The 26,995-nt window shown below is 41.7% G+C and overlaps 1 protein-coding gene across 4 annotated transcripts in view; it reads right to left on the minus strand.

Moving 5' to 3' along the window:
- DPYD (dihydropyrimidine dehydrogenase) overlaps positions 1–26,995 on the minus strand; it is a 526,409-nt gene that overhangs the window by 224,654 nt on the left and 274,760 nt on the right. For all 4 annotated transcript variants that reach the window (XM_082227795.1, XM_082227793.1, XM_082227794.1 and 1 more), the window contains 2 exons: positions 21,749–21,933; positions 3,186–3,401 (listed from right to left, as the gene is read on the minus strand). In XM_082227795.1, the coding sequence (XP_082083921.1) occupies positions 3,186–3,401; positions 21,749–21,933 (401 nt within the window). The remainder of the gene's footprint in view (positions 1–3,185; positions 3,402–21,748; positions 21,934–26,995) is intronic.

Below are 26,995 nucleotides of genomic sequence, written 5' to 3' on the forward strand. Positions count from 1 at the left end.
TTCCATATGCTGCTCTGGTTTCGCCAGAAGCGGTTTAGTCATGCTGGCCCCTTGACCTGGAAGCTGTAAGCTGGCTCCCTCAGCCAATAAAGTGAGATGAGCGCCACAACCCCAGAGTCAGTCATGACTGGACCTAATGGTCAGGGGTCCCTTTACCTTTACCTTTATGTGTTGTATATGTGATATAACAGTGTGCCACCAGATGGTGATGTAGAGCCTCATTTTTCTCTGCCTGTTTTCCCTGTTTAAATTTACAATGCTTTAAATTGAAACACTTCTCCGATGTGTCTAGATCCAGCCTTGGTGTGTATGATGTGTGTGCTGTGAGAGGAATAGCATATCTGAGACTAGGGAAAGGTGAAACAATCGGTCTTGGTTTCTCATTTTTCCAGTCCCAATTTCAACGCAACACATTTCATTTCTGCTTGCCTTTTTAAAAAAATGCCCTCATGAAAACTAATCAGCATTTTAGTGTCATTTCTCTAAATATACACATTCCTGTATGCAGTTTTGTCAAATATGCATTTTTTGCAAGCAAATTTGCCCAGTACAACACATTTTTGCATGCCAGTTTCACACACCTTTCCTGATGCATGAATTTTGTACACATTTTGCGGTTGGTGAATTGCACAGCAATATTTGCAGAAGTTGTTTCGGTTTGCTTATTGGTTCAGGAGTTGAAAATAAAGCTAGGTTTCCATTAAAACATGAACAAGACTGAATTCAAGACTCATGAAATATATAAAGTGTAGCAAACCATTTCCTTTCCAGGTACTACTTGGCTTTTGCTTTCAGTGTACCATTAACCGAAGAGGCAATGCTATATATTTCCCCCCACTGTAGCCATTTCCATGGGTGAAAATAAGCCAGGGACACCACAATCTCAAACTCCTCCTGACCCAAGTTTTTGTGTCCCTGAGAATTAATGAGAACCGATTCAGTCCCCTGAGTTCTGTTATTGTGACTGTATAGTGTGGAGGAATGCAAATACCCTTCATTATAACAGTAAGTGTAGGTGTGGAGTTGGGGGGGGGGGGAGACAACGCCCAGGGAAGACTTTTCTCCACAACACAAATAGCAGGTTTCGGTTTCTGTGTGTACAACACAGGGTAAAGGAAGGACCTTGTTTAATCTACGTCCTATATTTCAGAACCATCACATGGAAATGCATTAGCTAATTTTTACTTGTTGTACAGAAACACGCCTTCTAAGTCCCATTAATGTGATTTTCTGCAGCTTACCAATAAGAAAGTCTTGGGAAAGGATAGGAAAAGCAAATGTGTAATAGAACCGTCCGTGAGTGGCAGGGCTGAGTCTGCGTGACACGAGGCAAAGAGGTGTCAGCAGAAGCCATGGAGACAACGATGGGGAGACTGGAGAAAACCAGAGCTGGATTTGGGGCACATGATGGTTCACAAGTACAGTCGGTAGGTCAGTGGCTTTGCAAATGTGCTGTAAAGCAGGAGACACAGTAACAGCGGTGGCTATTACAGCACCTTAATTAAAGGAAGTGGCTGCTTCAGTGATCCAGAATTAATTTTGGCTAGACAACAATTATAACACAGCCTTCTGGGTGACTCCATCCTTGGTTAGACACATATGCAGCTCTGACCTGTAGACACAGACTTTGACCTGACTGAGCATTGAAAGAAAGCGAAAAAGCAACCCTATGTTTTGAAGGTGACGGGAACAGAAGGAAAGTGCATTTTGATTTCAAAGGGCACCACCTTATCTCCTCCTCCTACAACTCAACCCTCTCTAGAAACATGATTGCTTTTAGGCTACCAGAGAAGGACAGACAAGAGACAACCAAAAACGAAAGCAGAACTGTGTTGTGGATGAGTTTGGTAGCGCCTGTTAGAAGGGAACAATTCGACATAGGAATGGAGCAGAAATTCAGTTTCATTAACATCTGAATGTGACTCTCCTTAATTTGTGCTTCTCAAAACTATACGAAGCAGTATGAGAACCATCAATGGATATATTGTACAAAATTGCATGCAAACATGAGTATATTGGGAGGAATGAATGTTAAAATGGATTCTTAAGATGGTTTTTAATGAGAGTGTTTTTAAAAGAAAATTGCACGTTTCTCAGAGTTCAATGGCACAGCAAGTCAAAGGAATGAGCCTATGACTGCGAACTACTGACAACAGTGTGTTCACCTTTCAATCACAGCCTTTCGTAGAAAAAACTACAATACCAGAGCCATTTGTTTGTGAAGGTTCAATTCACATTCCACTTGCATGGAATAAAGAGAGAGAAGTCAATTACAGATCATCCAAATTATGCCACGAATTTGAAATTAAATCTCTGAAATTTGAAAATCTCAAAAGACAAAATGGGAGGGGGGAACCTCATACTTTTCAGACATTCAATATAGATGTCAAAATCTACTGTTTTTAATTTCCAGCTTGCAGCTGGTCACTCAGATGACATGTGGGTCACAGTTTTAAAAGTATGCACAATAGAAATATCTCTCATTCAAAACAATCTAAGTGGCTTCCAGACAAGTGGAGGATGTTTTTTATATATATAGAGTGTGTGTGTGTGTGTGTGTGTGTGTGTGTGTGTGTGTGTGTTTGGAGTGAAAATATAGCTTAGTCCAACAACCCCCTACTTGCTTAATTTGGCCACCAGAGGCCAGTCCATTCAAAAATATATATGGATAACTTTCCTTCTATACTATACCGAATGGTATAGTAGAACTACTATTTAGAAATACGGAATAATGAACTCCTCAGTGTTCTTGGCACCTGAACCTATCATATAAATTGCATCCCTGGGGCTGCTTTTGGGGATTCTAATGCGACACAAAGAAACATACCATTTCTGGAATATTTGTACATGCAAGTCCCACCATGCACTCCTAGGACATTGTTCGTTAGACAAGCGTTCGCATAATGAGCTGATGATTTCCATTATTTCCTATGGGAACCTTTCTCATCCATGCTTTTGCCTGCCATGCTTTCTGCCTGAAATTGCTGCAGCCAATCAGCAAAAGCCAAACAAAGGAAAAACTGTCCAATCTCTCCTGTTCTCTGATTTGTTTGATATCACTCCCTCTCCCCATGGTTTCTGTTGGAGACGGCGGCCACCGACCAGCAACACACAAATGACACACGGCGTTGCAAAATTATTTCAAACGTGGTGGTTAGGGTGGATTGGGAACCAGCTTTCATTACCTTGTCCAGAGAAAAGGTTTTGGTCAGTGCAAATCCCCATCCGGCTTCGAAAGCTCTGCGAATCATTGGCGAACTTGTGGTGGGAGTCGCACTGGCGAGGCCAAAGGGGTTTGGGAACCGGAGTCCAGCAACTTCTATGCTGATGTCTACTGAATCCACAGGCGTGTAGAAAAGAGGAAGCTGGGGTACAGTAGGAACAGCAATACCGTATAAAGACTGTGGAAAGAAAACAATGACAGCACAGAAGTTGGCTTATTCATCATCATCGTCGTCATCACCGCCATCACCATCATCACCATCATTTATTATTTATATCATGCCCATCTGGCTGGATTTCCCCAACCACTCTGGGAGGCTCCCAACAGAACATTAAAAACAAAATAAAAGCTCCCCTAAACTTCCCTAAACAGGGCTGCCTTAGGATGTCTTCTAAAAGTCAGATAGTTGTTTATTTCCTTGACATCTGATGAGAGGGCATTCCACAGGGTGGGTGCCACTACTGAGAAGGCCCTCTGCCTGGTTCCCTGTAATCTCACATCTCGCAGTGAGGGAACTGCCAGGAGCCCCTCGGAGCTGGACCTCAGTGTCTGGGCTGAACGATGGGGGTGGAGATGCTCCTTCAGGTATACCGGGCCGAGGCCGTTTAGGGCTTTAAAGGTCAGCACCAACACTTTGAATTGTGCTCAGAAACGTACTGGGAGCCAATGTTATTTCACCTCCAATTCATCACCCCATCTTCCGAGAAACTAAAGTTAGTGCAATGTGGGGGTGCTCTTACATTAGTCTCAGAGTAACCCTATGAGAGAGAGTTGTCTAGCTGAGAGTAGTGAAAGATAAAACTGTCAATTTTCACTCATATACATATTTTTGCAACACAGTTTTGCTTAATATATACATACTATGTTCTTTAATATAACACACTTCCGTATGTTATTTCTTTACACATATATACGCTTTTATGAACAATTTATCCCAGCATAAGCATTTTTGTACATGTTACTTGGCCAGAGAACTGCACTGCTGCATTCAGAGACACGCAAAATCCAAATGATGGCTGGGCTTTACCTTGTGTATTGTTTTAGAAAGTGTGGGTTCACCTTTAAATTTGAACTGAATGGAAATTCTAGCTGAGACACAGTGCCTGCCACTTGAAAACTTTCCTTAATCAGAATGAAGGGAATCACTCACATATTTATGTGTTCATAATGTCAATAAATACACTGCAGACAATCCAGTCAAGTTATGAAAACAATGAAATGCAAGATCCCAACAAGTTCGGTCACCTTCCCTCCAATATTTCTCCAATGAAAATAGGGATGTCAATAATAATAATAATAATAATAATAATAATTTATACCCCACACATCTGAATTGGTTGCCCCCAGCCACTCTGTGCGGCTTCCAACATATATAAAAAACATAATTAAAACATTAAACATTCAAAACTTATACAGGGCTGCCCTCAGATGTCTTCTAAAGGCTGTGTAGTTACTTCTTTCCTTAGTTTGGGGGTTATCTAACTTCATACCTTCCACCATTTCTCTGGTGAAAATAGGGACGTCTTACCATACCCTCTGCTATTTCTCTGATAAAAATAGGGATGTCCTAAGGAAAAGTGGGACATTTGGGGATCAAATCAGAAACTGGGATGGCTTCTGTAAATCCGGGCCTCTCCCTGGAAAATTTGGACACTTGGAGGGTCTGTAGTCATTAACTACGATGAGAGTCCAAGCCTGAACTTGTCTGCCACTTTAAGAGGTTGGAGACACTGATTCCGTAGAACGATGGGCCTTAAGCTCACTGCTGTCCTCCTCATCTATTCCTGATTGATGAAGAAGCTGATTTGTTAACAAGCTGTGACAAACCTCTTATATGCTCCTCACACACGAAGTGGGTGTGGGAGGGGGTGAGGAGGTATGTGAGCATGCACTGTGCAAGCGACAACAAACCATAGCTTGGCATTAAGTCTGAGCATCTCCTCAGAGTATTGTGAAAGAACGATGTCAATCAACACTTGATGATCTCCTTCTACCAGTCCACAATAGAAAGTGTCCTTTCATACTGCATCATGGTGTGGTACGCTGGTTTGACATAAACTGATAGGAAGTACCTACAGAGGGTGGTGAATACAGCACAAGATATTATGGGATGTCCCGTGAATCCACTGGACGACATTGCAGAAGAACGTTGCCTCAGGAGAATGAGGAAAATTCTCAGGGATGATTCACACCCTGGCCGACACTTTCTTGATCTCCTGCCCTCGGGCAGAAGATATAGAAGCATGATTAGTTGCACCAACAGGGTAAATAACAGCTTCTATCCATGGGCTGTTAGGTTGCTGAATGAAAAGATAACAACAGGGCAACCGACTTTCGGGTTTGGTGTGTGTGTGTCAGTAAACGAGGGGAATTAAGACTAAGAGAGCTGAGTAGGGAGGTGCTCGTGTAATCTCACTGTATGCAAGTTGTACAAGTGACAATAACGTATTTCAATTTTTCAATAGATCTCCGAGATAGCTTGCAAACCGTGCTTTCCCCCAGACCAGTTTCTTGCCTTCCACATCAAGTAGGTAGAAAAAGCAGGCAAACAATATTTATCTAACAAAATCTGTCTGCTTCTTAACTGTAAATAAAACCTCAGACCCTTCAAGTGCTTTTGTCTTCCATGGACACTCCCAGATTTACAGAAGCTGCCCTAGTTTCTGATTTGATCCCAGAATGTCCCGCTTTTCCTTAGGATGTCCCCACTTAGGCCAATTTTCTGCATAACATATGGAACATTAAAAAGCCAGAGCCTTCTCCTGCGGTCTGAAACGGTACAGTCCATTCTACTACTTCACAATTCTATCCTTGAGACACTGCTAACATGCCTGGGAGAGCTAGTTTAAGACAGCTAGTCCCTGCTTGCTCCCCTATCTACATCTTGCTCATTGTTCTCCCAAGGACACTACATGGTGTGATGAGTTAATGCACTCGCCTCCTACATCTCTCTAAAAATGAAACACTCCATCGGCATCCTTTTTTAAATTCATCAGTACCTTCCAGCTTTTGTAAGAAAATTCCTCTACATCTCCGCACCTTACTGACCTGCTCTCCATTTCAATCTTACCCCTCCCCCCAAAAAAATAAGACTTCTATTCTTCCTCCCTTGTATTTCCACTGCCTTCCCCTCGTCTATTATTTATTATTTAATTCTGTAATTGCATTATTTACAGTCAGTCAGGGATGCATTTTGTATGAAAGTCACTATTCAAATTAAAATTGTATCACACTGCAGTACATTATGCCCTGGCTCTGGATTCTTCAAGAGACTCAACAGCGTTTTCTAAAGAGATGCACTTATTCACCTTACAGAAACACAATAAGGAAACTTAAGGATGTGAATTAATACCAATTTCTCTTCCCCCATCCCACCTCCCAAATAACTTGTACTCAAATTATCTCTGAAATGTTTGAATGTTGCATTGAGGCAAAGCTACATAAAAGATAAACTCCTGGCAAACCAAATGTAAAAGCTCAAATATTATTCTTTTACTGAGAAAGAAAGAAGACTTTTTAATGCAGCATTACACCAAGGAAGTGCTCTTAAAGCTATACTGAAGTGAATGGAAGCTTCTGTGAACCATCAATGAATCCGGCCCCTCTGTTATTAAGTGCCCAAGTGCCTTTCATCTTAACAGGGATAAAATACAGGCAGAAGGAACTCAGAAGAGGAGGGAAATGGAACTAGGACTTAATTTATTCACTTCCTGTTTGTGAACTCCACAAGAGATATAATGCTAAGGGAAGGAAAAGAAGGGATATTGCAAATGCAGTTCCTTATTATCACAGCTGGGACACGGGTGGCGCTGTGGTCTAAACCACTGAGCCTAGGACTTGCCGATCAGAAGGTCGGTGGTTCAAATCCCCGCGATGGGGTGAGCTCCTATTGCTCGATGCCTGCTTCTGCCAACCTAGCAGCTCGAAAGCATGGCAAAGTGCAAGTAGATAAATAGGTACCGCTTTGGCAGGAAGGTAAACGGCATTTCCATGCACTGCTCTGGTTCGCCAGAAGCGGCTTAGTCATGCTGGCCATGTGACCCATAAGCTGTACACCGGCTCCCTCGGCCAATAAAGCGAGATGAGTGCTATAACCCCAGAGTCGGCCACGACTGGACCTAACGGTCAGGGGTCCCTTTACCTTTATATTATCACAGCTCACCTAAATGGGGATGATGCCTACAGTGTGAACAGAAATAACTGGGATCAAGAAGAAATTAGTTCATAGATACCAGGGCCTAAGTGAGGGCACCAGAAGCTGCATAATACACAAGGAGGGAAGAGGAAAAGACGGGAAGTGACGAAGTGTCAAGTCACAGCCAGGGAGGAGGACAAAAGGGAAGAGACAGAAACATAAGTGCTGTTTCTACATATAGGATCAAAGGTATCCTCAGGCTTCCGTTAAGAGCAAGCAATGCTGGTTATTAGGGAGGTGTATTATCTCTGCCTGTACCCTGAATAATCAGGTGAATCGGGGTATGCTGGGTCATAATCTCACACCCCCAAGTTGGCTCCTGCTGATAACAAAATGTCTCAAGCTCCAGAGTCGCTCTGTTGCCTCCAGTTTTCAAAAATGTTCCACACACAACTTTTGCCTTTCTTTTCTAAGGTGGACTCTACACACATATAAAAAACCCCACTGTGAAAATACTTTTTTAAAAAACACGTTTTGAAAAATAAACTGAATTTGGCATAGCTCACTCTCGCCATCTAGTGTCACATTTGTATACTGCACTATACAACACATTTAAAATGTTTTCTATGCAGCTGTATAGCTGAGTCCTAAGTAACAAAACCATTCCTAGTGGGGAAATGGCCAGAACTTGAGAGTAGAGGGGGTGAAAAGGGGGAAGAAATCTTTCCATTTGACAGACAGGTCTAGCTCCTCTTGATGACAGTGAATTTCTCCCCACAGCGCCACCCGAGGAACAGCTTTAAATCAGTGCCAAAATGTGTATGTATTTATGGCTGGTCCCTTCTAAAGCGTTGGTCTTAGCTTTTACTGAGATGCTATACTGCAGGGATGGAGAACTTACGGCCTTGCAGTTGGGAGATGGACTCCAACTCCCATCAGCCCCAGCTAGCAACATCTGGAGGGCAATTTCTTACACACATATTGTTGTTAGCAGTTTTCAGTAATAGCCTATAGCTTCTATACTGCGCTATAGAGAAATTACCCAAATGACATATCATTAACTAATGTGAAATTGGCAGGCTGGACGGGTCGCCATCTCGTGTATTCAAGAGCATGCCAATCTGCTTCGCCAATATATTTTTAATTTCAAGATGGAGAGGCTACAACGGTGAGAACAACGCAGAGGAATGTCCTCATGTAGATAAGAAAGGCAGTTTAGCGCTATGCTAGCCCTGAAAATAAAGCAACAACCCAGGGATGCCTTGACCTGCCTCTAAATTACAACTGTCCCCAAATAATGCCCCAAATCCAACAACTAAAATTGCATGTGGTCCCAGTACTGCCAAAGCAATGGCCAAATTATAGTAATTGCTGCCACAGCAACCAGATTTTACTGAGACCGCACACCCAAATAAATGCCTCGTGGCTACCCATTCATCTAGCAGCTGGAAAGATGACACTTGACATTTGGAAACTTTCCTGTGAAGATTGCTGCAAGGCTTTTCCCATTAGCTTCATGGTGAGATAGTAAGGTCGAATAAGCTCCCTCAAAACCTGCAAAGGGTAACAGAAACAACTCTAACATTAAGCCCGCTTGATCTAAAATTCCAATTGACAAGCTATGAATTGTCAGATTTCCTCCAATGCCTTTAGTTATATTCCGGGGAAACGTGTGTTTTATTGTGCGGATCCGTGCCCAACAAGGCATACGTGGAAGAAAAAGCGACGCACTTAGAAATCAAAGGGCCGATTCACATTCCGCTACTCAGAGGCATTTGCCATTGTGAGCATCATAAAGGGTGATGGGGAAGATGCCTAGAAAAAGCTCTGAAGGCAAATGATAACAGTTCCATGACTGAAGCTGAGGTCAGGACTTGTAATCTGAATGGGAGATTTCCTGGGCACTCTGAGCTCCCTAGAGGAAGGGTGGCGTGTTAATGTACTGTAGAAGAGCTTATACATGCAGAGAAAAAGGACAAGAAAGGTGTGCTTTCTTGGCGTGCTGTTTAATTAATTTCAGCGTGCTGTTTAATTTGGGTGTGTTTTGTCCTGCATCTGCAGCTGGTTAAGCATGTGAGAATGAGTCAGCAAGCATGTGAGAACAACTCAGCACAATCTACAATACAAATGCTGCTGTGTTTAAGGCAAGTTTGTTCTTGGCCCCTGTCCTTGGCCAGAGCATAGTCTGTATGCTGTAAGGAGACTGTATCTACAACTGTACGTAACTAAAACTGCATTATACTGTCAGTAAAGGAACAGACTCTTTCGAGAACTGCTTGGTGTTTCTCTGTTCTTTTGGCACACCCCACTGGCCTTAGAATGGGCACTCTGTACATTGGGATGGTATATAAACTGAGGACGAATGCCTGATGGACACGTACTAGGCAACAATATCCAAATGGCTCTTCAGTGCATGTCTGTGCAAGTCTTGTTTTTATGACATTCTCTAGGACAACTGTACGTACACACGACAGAAACAACTGCCAAGTACAGTGTGAATAAGCCCATAGTTGTCTATTATTCTCTGTGCTAGCAAAGAATATAAGCACCATTTTGTCCTTATTCCAATGCACATATGGGCATCCTCTGAAATGCCAGGAACATCCATGCTGGAGAGGGCTCCACATCTGCACCAGTGTGTGTGTGTGTGTGTGTGAATGCATGTGCATGCCAGAATCCCCCAACAATTCCAGACAATTGGGCAGTCGCTGGTCATACAAAGTCCATGGCTCTCAATGGAATCCCTTGGAATTTGGGGCTAAGCAACAGTTTACAAGTAGCGCCTTGGTATACATACATGTGTCTGGAGGCAAGGGAGCTTAAACCTACGAAGAACCGCAAGATGTGCTGCCAATCAGATGAACACAACACAGATGAACACCCAAAAGCCATGCCATCATGGATATCAGTGCTACAAAAACCCTCAGACATGTTGACAAGGTAATATTCACATCAAAGTTACAAGGTGGTCTGATAAGAAGAAGAAGAAGAAGAAGAGTTTGGATTTGATATCCCGCCTTTCACTCCCTTTAAGGAGTCTCAAAGCGGCTAACATTCCCCTTTCCCTTCCTCCCCCACAACAAACACTCTGTGAGGTGAGTGGGGCTGAGAGACTTCACAGAAGTGTGACTGGCCCAAGGTCACCCAGCAGCTGCATGTGGAGGAGTGGAGACACGAACCCGGTTTCCCAGATTACGTGACTACCGCTCTTAACCACTACACCACACTGGCTCTGATAATACAGATCATCTCCATATTGGAGAGAATACTATAGCAAAGGGATAGCCAAAAGGAGAGAATAGTGGCTTGCAGAGCACCACTTTACTGTGCTTGTGATTAAGATGAGAGATGTACTAGACACTTCAGCCAGGGCTGTTGGTGTGGACACCAGCTGAAGAAGGAGCAAGGCAGTCAAGCAGGTACTGTATATATGGAGAGGGAATCAGAACTGAGACTGAAATTGACCATGAAAAGTTTGTTTGGACTTAGGAACCAGCCAGGTAGAGGAAGCCTCTTGGCCCCATGAATGCTCTTGAGTTCCTAGTTGCAATATTAGCCTTTGACTGTCTCCAGTGAAAGTACAGAAGTGGTGGAGAACAACAACAGCTCCTTCTTGCAGGTCACCACAGCATAGAGAATGACACAGTAAAGGTAAAGGGACCCCTGACCATTAGGTCCAGTCGTGGCCGACTCTGGGTTTGCGGTGCTCATCTCACTTTATTGGCTGAGGGAGCCGGCGTACAGCTTCCAGGTCATGTGGCCAGCATGACTAAGCCGCTTCTGGCGAACCAGAGTAGCGCACGGAAACGCCGTTTACCTTCCCGTCGGAGCGGTTCCTATTTATCTACTTGCACTTTGACGTGCTTTCAAACTGCTAGGTTGGCAGGAGCAGGGACCGAACAACGGGAGCTCACCCCGCCGCAGGGATTTGAACCACCGACCTTCTGATCGGCAAGTCCTAGGCTCTGTGGTTTAACCCACAGTGCCACCCGCGTCCCTAGAGAATGACATACTTGGATCTAAAATCCCTGGTTTGTGATGTTGGAATCTTACTACTTCCTGGCTCTGAGTTGCTGCACTGCACTAACAACTCAGCAACTACATTCACATGGGCACCTGCCTGCCACTGCACTCTTTTTCATGATAAATGCTCTACTGCAATAACTGCCACATTGCAATAACTGGAAGATGTCCCTTTTTCCAATACCTGCAAAATAAATGACACACCAAACACCTAACTACTCCCTGCCCCCCAATAATAATAATAATAATAATAATAATAATAATAATAATAAATGTTTCTATAATTTGGACTGCGATTCAGTAGAAATCTATTGGCATCTCACTTTATAGAACGTGGAATATTCGGAGACTTTCTTCCAAAAGCTACAATTTGAGGCAAATTCCACCATTTATATAACAATGTACCTATGTTAACAGAAAAGAGCTGGCAGCATTTATAGCACTTATTTTCCTCTCCCTTAAAAAAACAAAACAAAAAAACCCTTTCCTTTAAAGTCCCTGGGTTGAAGTACTGCAGAAGCTCTTATAAAGATTTTTTTCCCCTTGCAAAAAAAATCTTACCCACAGACTGACATACAGCCAATTGGGTCTAATTCAGCGTAAGTATTTTGCCTCAAAGCACTCAGTGCAATTCCCACAGAAATGCATGGAGCCGGAGCCAGTGGAGAAATTTAAAGATCATGATCTAGATGCTGCAAATTACCTTGTGAGTGATAACCAAGTCAGTATCATCCTAAACATTTTAACAAAATAACACTGCTGGCTTCTTGCTGCAACCTCAGATCCAGCGCCTTATACAGTACTAGCATTGAATATAAATGGGATTCCTTCTTTCCTGACTCCCTTTGCTCTCCATCCCACAGTTTTAACTATGCAGAACTGCTAAGTCCCGGTCTATTTGAGAGGCCACAATTTTGCTGGGTTGCCATTTGGCTCAAATAAAATGCAATTCTCTCTCTTGAGAATTTAGGAACTCTGAGTATTCAGGTTAAGGGGGTATAAAAAACCTGGAAGGAATAGTTTTCCCACCCTGAATAACCATTTCCAAATCACAGCACCACCATTTGGTCTATGACAAAGGCTTGATGGAGCCAGGGAAACGGGGAAACTGTCCGCAGAGAAAGTGCTTCCATAGTTCACAAGAAGCATCACATTGCATTTCCTTATTTGAACCCTACTTGCTTTAGCTGCAGCAGATTAAAGCCTCTGCTCCCTGCAAGAGAGGGGAGTGGCTGTGGTCGGGAGCCGGACTCCGCCTCAAGAAGGGGGCGATAGCCCCCTGACTCCCACTCACCTGGCTGGCGCCCACGCCCACGGGCAGGCCTCCAACCAGGTGCCTGCGAGGGGGCGTGTTTAGCAGCCTAAATTGCTGTGGCGCCAGCCTTCCGGCCTCACTTTTCGTCGTCCCGTCGCGAGTCACCCACCCTCCACTCCCTTAGAGCTCAGCGTCTCAGTTTTCTTTTGGCCTTGCTATGGACCTTAGGTTGGTTGCCCTGGTTGTCCGGGGGGCCTGGTAGGAATTTTTCCATTTGGCATTAGGCTTTTGGGTTTTTCCGCCTACCTCGTAGCAATCGTCACAACTTTCGTGGTATTGGTGGGTAGGTTAGGCATTGGAATAATGTGTTTGTGGTGTGTGGAAGGGCAAGGGTGGCCATCGCCTGCACCTTCAATTTTGGGTATTCCGTTAAAGGAATCCGGCGGTCGTGTATTCTGTCTGATGCCTGCGTGGTGGGAGGCCATGGCACGACCCTCGGTGACATCAGGGGAGAGCTTATAGTTGGATTAGCATCAACAGGCTCCACCTACTGGTGAATAAACCCCCCTGTTTTAGACTCACCCCTCTCTGAGGGGGTGGAGTCAGCTGACGTAATCCAATGCCTAAGCCAATACCTTTTCACTTGCTGTAATCAATAAAGTTGTGGCCTTTTCTTGCCCATTAACCTTATATCACGTGTCCTTGTGTTTTCATTCCACTACGCGGGGATCGGGTCCTCGAACCACAACATGGCTCTCCTCAGAAAATAATGAAGAAATCCTCAGTAAATCAGAGATGTGGTGGACTTCCACATTGTCCAGGTTGGCATAGCCAGTGATGAGGGATGATGCGAGTCCAACCAATACCTGGAGGACCACAGCCTCCCCCTCACTGCTTTAAATATTCTTTTCTACCACTCCCTGAAAGCGATTCCCATGCCATCGTTGTAGAATGGGCACATAAAAAATGAATGTGCTGCCACAGTGCGTGTGTATGTACTGCTTCATCACATCCCACATAAATTCTCTTGACTGACACCAAAGTGTGGTTTTCATTCTGTTTCAAATGGCTCTGGAAAAGAAATCTCGAACAAAAAGGAGTATCTGAAATTTTCTATTACAGTAATGGGTGTTTGGGAAGTAAATGGTTGTACCCATTCCTCTCACCCCTCAGAGGGCCAGTTTTTAGGTTAGAAGGGGAGGGAAGTGATAGCATGCACCACTGCATTAAAGACACTGCACTAAAAGACAAGGTCTGCTTCCAAACAAAGCAGAACCACAAATCCTATGGAAAATACAGCACATTTGGCTACATGAACCAGCTATGTAGTTTTAGGAGCCATGGCAAGTAAACAATCATTTGGAAAATAGCCACTCTTCAGCACAGAAACAAAGATAATTGGTGAAAGGCTAGAGAGTGGTGTTCTTTATGCTAAATCAATCCACATACGGTGGTACCCTGGTTCTCAAATGTCTTGGTACTCAAACAACTTGAAACCCAAACAAAGTAAAGTGTTCCGGTTTGCAAACTTTTTTTGAAAGCCAAACGTGCTCCGTTTTGAGTGTTACACTTCTGATTTGAGTGCCACACTTCCGTTTTGAGTGCCATACTTCCGTTTTGAGTGTTACGCTGAGGTCTGCCTGTTTTTGCTATTTAGTTTGTGTTTTGTGGCTTGTTTGTTTTGTTTCTGTGACTGAGTGGAACTCAGTTCAGCTACTGATTGATTGTATGACTGCAGTACATTGTTTATTGCTTTCATTTTATGGATCAATGGTCTCGTTAGATAGTAAAAGTCATGTTAAATTGCTGTTTTAGGGGTTGTTTTTATAAGTCTGGAACGGATTAATCCATTTTGCTTTACTTTCTATGGGAAAGTGTGCCTTGGTTTTGGAACGCTTCGGTTTTAGAACAGACTTCTGGAACGGATTAAGTTTGAGAACCAAGGTACCACTGTATATGAAAATGCCTCAGATTTCTCTAACAAATGTCTGTAGTTCTATAAAGTGACCCACCTCATATATTGAGAACCATCATTGAGAACCATCACTCCAGTTACTTATCAACTGGAGATCTGCTTAACACCAACCTCTTTGGGCCTGTTGGCACACCTGGAAGTTTGAAATGTGCCAGGAGTGGCAGAAACAAAATGGCTGCCATGGGGATGTGACATAACGGAAATAGTTTACACATCTGCACGAGCAGGAAAAAGAGACAATGGCACAAAACGGTTTGTGGACACATGCCCCATCAGCTCCCCATGAATGGAAGAAAGCCACTAATATTAGCCATTCTCATATTTGCTCATAGAGAGAAGCTATTTGCACCTCTTCTCTGTTCAGAACAGAAGAGAGACTGAGCCAGTGCAAACAGGAACAGATCAGGTACAGCAAACAAACACTCTCTCATGCAATGTGGATTTCTGAGGGGGTATTTACTGAAACCTTTTGTGGGCACCAGGGGAGGCCACATTGCCACCTATGGGTACCTTGCTAGCAGCCCCTGGATGACACAAACTTATCCAATGAATAATAAAGACAATGGTCAACTAAGAATTGGCTGGAAACACTGCTATTGCGAGCTGAAGGTTTAAAGAATTTTCATGGTCTGGAATTTATTTTATTTTTGAGGCAAAACTACCGACAAATTATTATGGAGACGGGTCTTAATGTTGAGTACAAAAGAGCAGGAAATGTTTCCACACTAATCTTTTTTTTATTATTTATTTATTTTTATTAATTTTCTAAGCCAAACAACAACAGAAAAAAGAAAAACAAAAACAAACTGAACACACCAATGAGAAGAAAAAAGAAAGACATCAACCAAAACAGAAAATATAAACAAACCAGAAGACAAACATAAAAGTTGACTTCCCTCCATCTCGATTTTGGATTATGTAAAGTAGTAATTCTGTTCTGCAGTTTTCATTTTATATCATCTAAACATCGCAAGGATTATATTAAGCCTACTGTGATTTTTATATCTCTAGAATTTGATTCCATGTACATTATAAATTTATTCCAGTCATCAATAAACTTTGTACCTTTTTGCTGCCTGATATTCTGTGTCATTCTTGCCAAATCCATATATTCAAATAATTTAATTTGCCAATCTTTAACAGTCGGGATATTTGGGGTTTTCCAATTTTTTGCTAACAAGATCCTGGCAGCTACGGTTGCGTATTGAAACATTATATGATCCTCTTTTTTAATCTCGTCTCCGATCATTCCCAGAAGAAAAGCTTCGGGTTTTTTAACGAAAGTGTATTTAAGTATTTTTTTTCAGTTCATTATATATTGATTCCCAATTTTTTTTTGATTTCTTCACACTTCCACCACATGTGGAAGAAACTTCCTTCTTTGGTTTTACACTTCCAACACCTATTATCTCCGGTCATATACATTTTTTGCAGTTTCACAGGGGTGATGTACCAACGGTACATCATCTTTTCCATATTTTCTCTGAGGGTGGTGCAAGCTGTAAATTTCATTCCTTTAGTCCACAGCCTCGTCCATTTGTTGAAATCCAAATTGTATCCGAGGTCTATAGCCCATTTTGTCATGACATCCTTAACCTCCTCATCCTTGGTGTCCCATTCTAATAGCTGATTGTACATTTTAGATAGCAGTTTAGTTTTACCTTCTATTATTTCTACCTGGAACTTGGATTTTTTTTCGTTCATTCCGATCTTTTTATCTTCCTTCCATAAGGCATTGATTTGATGGTACTGCAGCCAACCTGATAATTTACTTTTTAACTCTTCATATGGTCTAATTTTCCATCCTCTTTCTGATCTTTCTAGGAGGTCTTCATAAGTCCATCTCTCACCTTCTATATTTGTTTTTTTAATAGTTAACATATCTATAGGCGATAACCACCAGGGTTTTTTCCCCCCAACAGTTTCTTGTTCTTTTCCCATGTTTCTAACAATGTTCCTCTGATAATATGGTTCGAGAAGCCTTTATGCACCTTTTCCTTATTTTGCCAGAGATAAACATGCCAACCAAATCTGAAGTCAAATCCTTCTAGGTCTAGCAGGTCTGTATTTTTCAAAATAATCCATTCTCTAAGCCAGCAAAGGCACGAGGCTTCATAGTACAGTCTCAGATTTGGGACCGAGAATCCTCCCCTGTATTTTTATCCGTTAACAATTTAAATCTAATTCTCGGTCTTTTACCTTGCCATATAAATTTAGAGAGATTTTTTTGCCAGTTTTGGAATATTGCACTTCCTCTAATCACCGGAACGTTTTGGAATAGGAATAATAATTTCGGCAGTATGCACATCTTGATTGCTGCCATTCTACCTGACCAGGAGAGTTTGATCCTGTTCCAGATGTCTAGTTCCTTTTGGATATCCTTCCAGGTATTAATGTAGTTATCAGCCATTAAATTTATGTTTTTCATTGTAAGCCACACTCCTAGGTATTTTACCTTTTTTACTTCTTTAATTCCTGATTGGAGTTCTAATTGCCTCCTTAGGTCTTCCACTATGTTCTTTACCATCAATTTAGTTTTAGTTTTATTTAACTTAAAGCCCACTACTCTCCCAAATTCCTCTAGAAGTACCAGGGCTTTGTCCATACTTTGTTTTGGGTCCTCGAATTCTTTCACCCCAATTCTAATTCCTCGTATCTCTGGTGTTTTCCTTATCTTATTTGCAATTACCTCCAATGCCATTATGAAAAGAAGTGGTGACAGGGGGCAGCCTTGTCTCGTACCCTTGGAAATCTTGAATGTATCAGTTAAATTGTTGTTAATAATCAATTTGGCTCTTTGACTAGAATAAATTGCTTTGATTCCCTCCATAAAGGCAGCTTCTATCCCTGCTGTCTCCATACACTTTAATAAGAACTGCCATGAAACATTATCAAATGCTTTTTCTGCATCGATAAAAATTAATACTGCAGGGATTTCATTCTTCCTTTCCAGGTATTTGATAATATTTATTATGTGCCTAATGTTATCTTTTAGTTGTCTATTAGGAAGGAATCCAGCTTGGTCCGTGTGTATTACATTTTTTAGGTAATGCTTAAGTCTGTTTGCCAAAATTTCCGCAAATATTTTATAATCATTATTAAGAAGCGATATCGGTCTGCAATTTTTAATACTCGGTTTATCTGACTCCGCTTTAGGTATCAACGTTATGTGGGCATCTTTCCAGGAGTCCGGTATCTTCCCTCCTTGTAGGATGTTATTCATTACATCACGTAGCACCGGGGCTAACTGTTCTCCAAGAACTTTATAATATTTGGCCGACAAGCCATCTGGGCCCAGAGCGTTCCCTAATTTCATTTTCTTTATTGCTTCCTGGACTTCCTCTATTGTTATGGCCTTGTTCAATTGGGTTTTCTCTTCCTCCGTTATGGATGTTATTCTGTTATTTTCTAAGTATTTTCCTATTTCTATTATATATTCTTTTCTGTATAATTTTTCAAAGAATTTTAGGAAGTTTTTCTTTATTTCGTTTGGCTCTTCCACAAGCCTTTCTTGAATTTTTTATCTTGTTGATCACATTTTGCTTTTTCCTTTTTCGTAGTTGCCAGGCTAAAAATTTTCCCATTTTGTTTGCGGATTCGAAAAAATTTTGCCTCATTGATTTACTTCTCCATTCAACTTCTTGGTTAATTAGCGTTGAGTATTGTAATTGTAACAATTTGGATGTTTGTTTAATCTGGTCATCACTAGGATTTGTTATTAATTTTTTCTCATATTCTCTTAATTGGGTCAGGATTTCATCTTTGTTTTGTTCTTTTATTTTTTTCCTGTGACTATTTTGCTGGATTAGAAAGCCTCTTAGCACTAATCCACACTAATCAACAGCATTTTGTTTTTGTTTTAAACCAAGCCCTCTCCCCACCAGCATTCAGTATTTGAACAAGGATATTTTCCAGCCTGAATAGTTAAAAATGAAATTTTCGGTACCACTTTTCAGTTCCAAGTGATTAGGAAAAGCAAGGCCACTGTATTCCCTTCTTCCCTTTTCATTAATGATTTTTTTTTTTTAAAAAAAAGGATATTCCATGTTCTACAAACTGCATCTTATGAATGGTTTACAAGAAGGCCTATGCAAGACAGCCAAACAAACATGCATGCCTGTGATGGGATGATGAGCTGCTTGTGCGTAAAATCGTAGTCCCTCAGAGTTTGTGCAACCCCACAAACCTCTGTGTGTGACAGAGCTCCTCAGACATGTCTGCTCTAATCACTTGCAGATTCCGACAGTGGTTGTTTTCGGAATCGTTTCCAGCATAAGAGTTCCTTAACGGAAACACGTCTTCTGGACTCACGGCGTGACAGTTTCCGGCGAGGCGTGGGTCTCCCTATGGGAGCTTCAGATACCTCCCCACTGTTCTCGCTGGAAGTGTCTCTGAGCCCTCCCACCTGCTCGCATTCCCTCAGAGATCCACTCCTCCCCCTGCTGGTTCCTGCTTCAGCTGTTGATTCTCTCCCAACCTCCCTGAGCCCCTCCACCACCTGTTCCTCCGATGGCAGTTCCCTGACAATGCCTTTCAGTATCCAGTCAGAGAATTTGTTCCTTCACCTATTTGAGCATATTCCTTACACACATTTTCCTCTCTTTCCCCTGCTTGTATAAATTTCTGTCCACAAGCAAGGCTCTCTTGCCTTCCTCCTGCAGGTCTCTTGTGTGACTGCCAAATTTATCTGACAGGTAGGCAGCTTGCTTTGTGCAGGTGCCCTTGTTTTGTATGTGTATATGTATTTTAGAAAGTGATGGTGTGATCACACCCTGTACATAATAATTTCTGCCCCAGGTGACAACACTAAAAGTATTTTTTTTAAAAAAAACACCAAAAACTTCCATGCTGTTCAAAACACTGAGATCCTTTAATATTTATAAGCTATTTCCCCATCCAATTACTTGAGTAAAGTGTATTATGCAGTGTATTATGCATTAAGTTGCATCCCCTTTGGGTACAAATAAGAATTGTTAACCAATGAGAATTACTTTTTTTTTAAGCACACTAATCAAACCAAGCAACAAACCAACCAACCAACCCCTCAACAATAATCCAGGCCCTCTCTTATTTTCCAGTTTCTATAGCTAATTTGGGGTGGAGAACCTATATCCCTCCATATGTTGTTGGACTCCATAAGAGGATAAAAAGAGTCTTGATAGATTGAAAGGCTTATCTGCTGTTTTCACAGTGTTCAAGCACTGTTTTCACCAGTGCTTTTTTCGGGGGTGGGGGGTGGGACAGGGACATAGCTGTCAACTTACAGATTTGAAAATAAGGGACCAGCAGCCTCGAAAATAAGGGATCAGCAGCCAAAATAAGGGATCAACAATTACTTTGATAAAATACATATTTTGTTGTGTGCAAATGGCTTTAGATACCTATTAGGTCCATAAATTACCATATAGCATATATTCAACACAAAAAACAGCAATAATTTGTTGTTGACAAAGGACAGCTGGACATAGAAAGGGCCCCATTACCTTCAGTAGCTTATTTAAGGGACATCATCAATAAGGGACAGCAGTGGGACATGGCGCTGGGATAAGGGACTGTCCCGCCACATAAGGGGCACTTGACAGCTATGGACATGGACAGGGATGCAAAGGTACGCACACCCCTAAACATTTTGCGAATCTTTGTACTTTTGTCCATTTACTGTATTTATTTTCCCTGGTTTGAACTACAAAATGGTGATTTTCTTGAGTCAAAATGAGAGTACCCCTAAACATTTTTTTAAGAAAAAAACAACACTTGTTTTCACAGTGGTCAGTCAGAAACCTTTGAGGAGCCCAAAGGCACAATGGGAAGAGAATATCACTCATAACCCTTACCAATTGGTATTCAGTTCCCTATGGTACTGGATGTAATACAGCCATCATGACTAGTAGTCATTGATATCCTTATCCTCCATGAATTGATCTAATCTAATGCTCAGTAGGTAGAGCAAGAGGCTTGTAATTTCAGGGTTGTGAGTTCGAGCCCTACATTGGGCAAAAAAATTCCTGCATTGCAGGGGGTTGGACTAGATGACCATCAGGGTCTCTTCCAACTCTACAAATCTATGATTCAAAAACTGTCTAAGTAGATGGCTACCACCCAATTCTGTGTGAGCAAATTCCATACTTTAGGAATACGCTGGTTGAAGGTGTTCTTCCATTCTGGCGGTTCCCTCATTGAGAGAAGTGAGGTTACAGGGAACCAGACAGAAGGCCTTCTCGGTAGTGGCGCCCGCCCTGTGGAACGCCCTCCCAGCAGATGTCAAAGAGATAAACAACTACCTGACATTCAGAAGACATCTTAAGGCAGCCCTGTTCAGGGAAGTTTTTAATATTTAATGCTGTATTGTTTTTAACACTTGATTGGGAGCCGCCCAGAGTGGCTGGGGAAACTCAGCCAGATGGGCAGGGTATAAATAATAAATTATTATTATTATTATTATTATTAGTAGTAGTAGTAGTAGTAGTAGTATGTTCTGAATGTCTCACCACCCAGCTTCACTGGATGATGCCTGGTTCTAGTATTATGCAAGACAGACAAACAACTTTTCCTCATCCATAACCACCAATGTCCCTGACGATTGGCCATGTTGGTTAGGATCTATGGCAGGCTTCCTCAAACTTGGCCCTCCAGATGTTTGAGACTACAATTCCCATCATCCCTGACCACTGGGTCCTGCTAGCTAGGGATCATGGGAGTTGTAGGCCAAAAACATCTGGAGGGCCAAGTTTGAGGAAACCTGATCTATGGGAGTCACAGTCAAACAGGATCTGGAGGGCACAAGTTCCCCATCCCTGATCTAACTCTTTCCATAAATTACTCTGTTGTCAGTAACTTAGTTATCTCTATGATCATAGAATCCCACCACATCTGAACTGTTCTTTGCTTATTTGATAGCCTAGTAAGTTTGGGAAAGAGCAGGGAATACGCTCCAAGCCTGGATAGCTCAGTTGGTTAGAGAGTGGTGCTGATAACACCAAGGTTTGATCCCTTTTTGCGATAACTGCATATTACTACATTGCAGAGAGTTGGACTAGATGATCCCCAGAGACCTTTCCAACTCTACAATTCCATGATTCTGAACGCCTGACAGGAGAAATCAAGGTAAAGTCAAAAGAGAGTCTACTGAAAACTCACCTGTAAGTATTTGTGCATGAACCAGGAAGCTTGCTTTCCATCATTCACTGATTCCACTGTAGTGTTGGCCAGTCCACTAACGTCACCTCCTGCAAAAATCCACGGCTCGCTTGTTTGCATGGTCTCTTGATCAATTTCAGGGAGACCCCATCTGTTGAACTTGAGAGGATGCAGGGCTTCTTTTACTGTTTTGTAAGGAAAGAGGGGATGGGAGGGAAGCAGAAAAAAGTAGATGACACAGGTATCTACTGTAAGTTTGGAAAAACTCTTTGTCTGTACACTTGTATTTTCGGATACCTCTTAAAATATCTTAATTAAATTTTGCATGTCAGCTCCTAAAACCAAGAGGAACAGGTTTTTGTCTGTTTTGGAATACCACTGAAGGCCGTTTCAAAACAAAATGGCAGATTGGACCTTTCAAAACTGCAGCAATTTGGACACCACTTAAGATACCATAACCAAACTTGGGACAATGCTTCCTAAGGTCAAAGAGCAGTTGTCTGTCTTTATTTGGATACTGTTGGGTGCCCTTTTGAAACACAATGGCATACTCAATCTTTCAGAGATTTGGACACATCTTAGGATATCATAACCAAATTTGTCATGATGACCCCTGAGACAGGAAGAAGTTTCCTGTTGAGTACCATTGGATGGCATTTTGACTCAAGATTGTGGACTCAATATTTCAAAAATGCACTCATTGTCAATGTGGGCTGCTGTTGAAGTCTTAGAATTCCCAGGCAAGATGGATGCCCTTGCTATTAACACTTAAAATGTTGCATACTATTAGGTACCTGAAGGACTGTACCACTTCAGACTGCCCATGGGGGGAATCACATAACAGAATGCTCTTTAGCACAAAACCATTCTCCGCATGAATCTCATGAGCATCTCAGAGAAACAACAAGGCCAGAACCTTTTTCACTGAGAATTATTATTATTATTATTATTATTATTATTATTATTATTATTATTATTATTATTATTTTGAGGAACTCTCAATATTATGAGCCACTACCTTCTATCTGAAAAAGCACAATCCAAAATCAAGTTTAAATCCTTACCTGCTTTTTGGGGAAACTAGGACTCTCTGGTTGTTTGATGACTATCGTCTCACTTTAAGGTAATCAAAACAGTATGTTGCTGTGAGTAGAGTAGCAGGCACTAGGGGACAACATGGTGGGGCTGTGCTGCTCACCTGACCTCCCTCCAGCTTACTCGCTGCTTCATACCAGAAGGAGGAGAGGGGAGAAATAAGACAACAGTAAGGCCAGTACAGTGCAAACACGCTGGTAGAACCAATCCAGCACTCCTTCTGGTGCATTTGGAGCATGCTGACCTTGTTGCTGCCTCTCCTCTTCCTGGTATGCATCAGTGACTCAATTGCCAGGAGATCAGGGGAATGGCACTGCCACGACAAACCATCTGCTGCTGGTAGAAGAGTCTTAGACTGGAAAGTCTGGTTTCATATCCCCATTCCTCTATAAACCTCCCTTGGTGATTTTGCATCAGCCAGAAACCCTCAGCCTCAACCTCATGGGGATAATATGTGGGGTGAGATGTAGATTGCCTTGTATTCTTCAGAGAATCAGCAGGGCACATGTGTAATGAACAACGAAACAATGCCTTTATATTTTTTGATGTATCGTTCATTATGGTTTGATGCAAGATGTATTGGAAAGGTTTTGCCCTGAAAACCGGCAAACAATGAAACAAACAATAGCTATGATAAATTAAACCAGGAAACAATTAGGCAAATAAATAAAACGGCAAAAAAGAACGGAAGATTGTTCTCTTGCTCATGGCAAAAAGTAATTTTAACTTCAAAATAATGTCATTTATTCTGCTATAGTTTAAAATTCAGAACAATCTGTCATTTAAAAAGCACTAGCTCCTTAATTTTAGCCGCATATGGAAGTACATTTGAGTATTATTTTAGCACATATTGATGCCCTGTATCAAATGAATGACGTTTATGTAGGTATTACTCTATTATGGTACCCAGGTTCTCCCTCCCCCCCCCCTCTTCCAAGTGACAGGGTGGGAGGGGTTTTTTTTTTAGCATCCCTTGGGGACATACCACACACAGATGCAGATTGCTAAGGTCAATTAAACTGATGTAGCTGTGCTGTCATATATGTAAAAGAGAATCCTGCTAGTATATTTCTCAGTTGTCATAGACAGTGTCAAAGATGTGTTCTGTTTCTACAAGAGATGAGCAGAGGCAGCTGTGTTTTGCCTTAGGAAACCCTCTGTAAAGTCAAAACTATCATTATAGGAAGGGATCAGATTTCCATAATTTCCCATTCTCCATTTCCATGTCAATGAGTTAAATAATGGGATAGAGGGCAACCATGTGTCAAGGGCTTGTTAGTGGGACAGATCAAGTGAGGAGGGGGAATGGACTTCCATGATGGATTTGAAGGAGGAAAGGCAACTGAGGCTGTAGTAGACATAGGGCTGCCCCATAGAAGTTATACGGAGGTGCACAGTCAAGGCTTTCTTTCAAACATTTTCTGCAGCTGCTCCAGACGCAGAAGAGTTAAGCCTCTTCAGTCTTTACAAGTGGCTAGATTCTTCAGCCTCAGAGATGCTACGGTAAATAAAGTCTATTTGGGTCATGGTCACCACTGTGACTGAAAACACCAAGAGGAGAATCTGTGGGGTGGCAGTGGGTGGGGGAAAGCAAAGCAAATTGGATTTAGACCCTCACACAGGCACTATCTCAAAATGCACGGGAAGGAAGTAATAGTTAAGTCCAATATCTCATTTTTTGATACAGTCAACAAAACGCTATTATGACAAATTAATATGACTACCACATAGGGGCTGCTAATACTGATAATGCCAAGCACGAAATGTTTTGAAACCCTGAATGCTAAGATAAAGCACTGATGGCTTAGACAAAAATACCAGGAAAAGAAACTGTTTTGCATGTTTCAGCAGCTAATTTTAAAACTGGAAATACTGTGTCACTTTCAGGATCAGAAGCGATTAGTCTCCTTTAAAGTCCCACCACTTGCAGAAAACTAAACTGAACGGAAGCAAACAAAGCATGCATTTGGTTAAGTCTGCTAAAATAATTTACAAAGTCCCAAGACTAGATTTCTTTTCTCCAGGTATCTGACTTCCAAGCAGCTGAGTTGGTTTAATATTTCTATGGATAAACTAAAGAGGACCTAACGTTCCAGGCTATATTTCTTGAAACCTTAATAGGCACTTCATGGTTGTTGGAGAACGGTAGTTTTGCAACAGGAAAAATTGGCTAATTAGACTATTAGCTGTGTGGTGTAGTGGTTAGGAAGCTGGACTAGGGTTCAAATCCTCTCACAGCCCTGTAGCTCATTGGGTGTCCTTGGGCAGTCACAGCCTAACAGGGTTGTTGTGATCATAAAACGGGGAGGGGAAGTTGAACCATGAGCATTACTACCTTGACCTCTTTGGAAAAGAAGTTATAAATGCAATAAATATTGACCACTACTTTGAATCCAGGCTCTTGATGTTCCTGTGTGGTTCATCTCACACAATCTCACCCCTCCCAGGTTACTGTGGCATTAGTGGGAGGGGAGAAAAGTAGCTCTGACACCACTATCAGGAAACAAGACCCTGTTTTCACTATCAAGAAACATTTTATTCCACTGCAGGGACAACTTATATTCTTCCAGCAGCACTTGAAAGGCTGCCGGTACTGCGAGTGAGACAATAGCTATGCAATCTGAACAGATCATTCAAACTGGATGACAGCATGCCAAAGTTACCAAAAGATAGCAGCACAAATGCAGAAACCAAAATAATTTTGTAGACTACATTATAGTTCAAGCTGCTGCGTTCATTGAGCAAATAGACACAAATAGGAAAGCGTCAACCAATTATACACCACTTGGTGTGGGGGGACGGCGACTACGAGTAATATTAAGATATATTGAAAAGCTGGAAAATATTTTAATTAGCAAAACAAATCAAATGGAAAAGATTCCTCAAATAAAGCTTTAAAAGTGACACAGTGTGTGCTTGACTGCCATTACTAATTAGGTATCCATGTAATGTGTGTTCAATTTGGGCTTATTTAAATAGCAGAAATGCTCATTAGCTGCAGTATTTCTGTGAAGCCTCAGTAAACAGTTTAATGGTATTTTATGTTTAACCAATTTCATAAGTTCCTGTAATTTTGGCGTTTGCAGCTCATTAATGTTATTTTTGATATACATCTTGCAGACTTCTTTCACCGAAAACTGGCAGTATTCCCTTGACTGCACTTGGGATATATAGTGACTTCTGCTTAAACCAGAAACGAAAAGAAAGGAGAAGATGGCAATAACTTTATGATAGAGCCAGTCTGGCTCTTGTGTTATTAAGGCAAAAAAACACACACACAAAAACACCCTTAAAAGGTTCAACAGAAAGTGGTACAGGAGAACATTGCTTTGGAGCCTAAATTGACTGGCTTTCTTAGGGAACTGAAGCAGATAGAAAATCATATTTCTGAGCTCTTCCTGTAATGTATTGTACAGTTTGCACCACCATTTTGATACATCATAAACGAAGTGAGCTAGATGCAGCTAGGTGATTTTAGACCCTGGTAAGGATGAGTGAATAGAACAATTTCCGTATCTCTTATTATCTTCAAGTCTTACGGTCAGTTCTCCATATTTCCACAGCACCCTTCGCTTCTTCTTTTCTAAGCTCTCATGAAAATTTATCAGCTTTTTAGTGCACCAGCACAGAGTGATGATATAGGTGGTCTGCTAAGGATGTGGGCCTTCCTTTATTTTCTTTGGGACTTCCTCACCCCCAGACCATCAGCCTCAGGCACAACCTGGCCTCTGCTGCTCTTGTAGCCAATGAGATGCCTCTTGTGGCACATTAAGGATGTACAAACTCTTTCCTCAGCTAAACTGATACATTTCTCTAGCCCTATTGAAGTTATTTTGTCTTCTCTCAAAACTTCAGACATTTCTCCTGAGAAAAACCCTCAAGTGGAATGTACTGTACTTCAAAATTTACCTCATGTCTTATTGGGACAGCAACTTTAGAAGAACATGGATCTTTATTGCTTCATATTATTTCGATTTTATTTAAAACATGCGGGAGGTGGGAGTGGAGGAAATTTCCATATTCCTCTACTTGAAGAGCTTGTATGCATCATTAACATTTCTTTAATTCTAAAACTGAGCCCAAAGCAGCCAGGGTCCACTCATCTCCAGTGCTATTTTTCTAGAAAAAGAGGTGCTGGAACTCACCTTGAAC

This window comes from Podarcis vaucheri (genome assembly GCF_965113315.1).
Source record: "Podarcis vaucheri genome assembly, chromosome: 6".
Classification (NCBI taxonomy): domain Eukaryota; kingdom Metazoa; phylum Chordata; class Lepidosauria; order Squamata; family Lacertidae; genus Podarcis; species Podarcis vaucheri.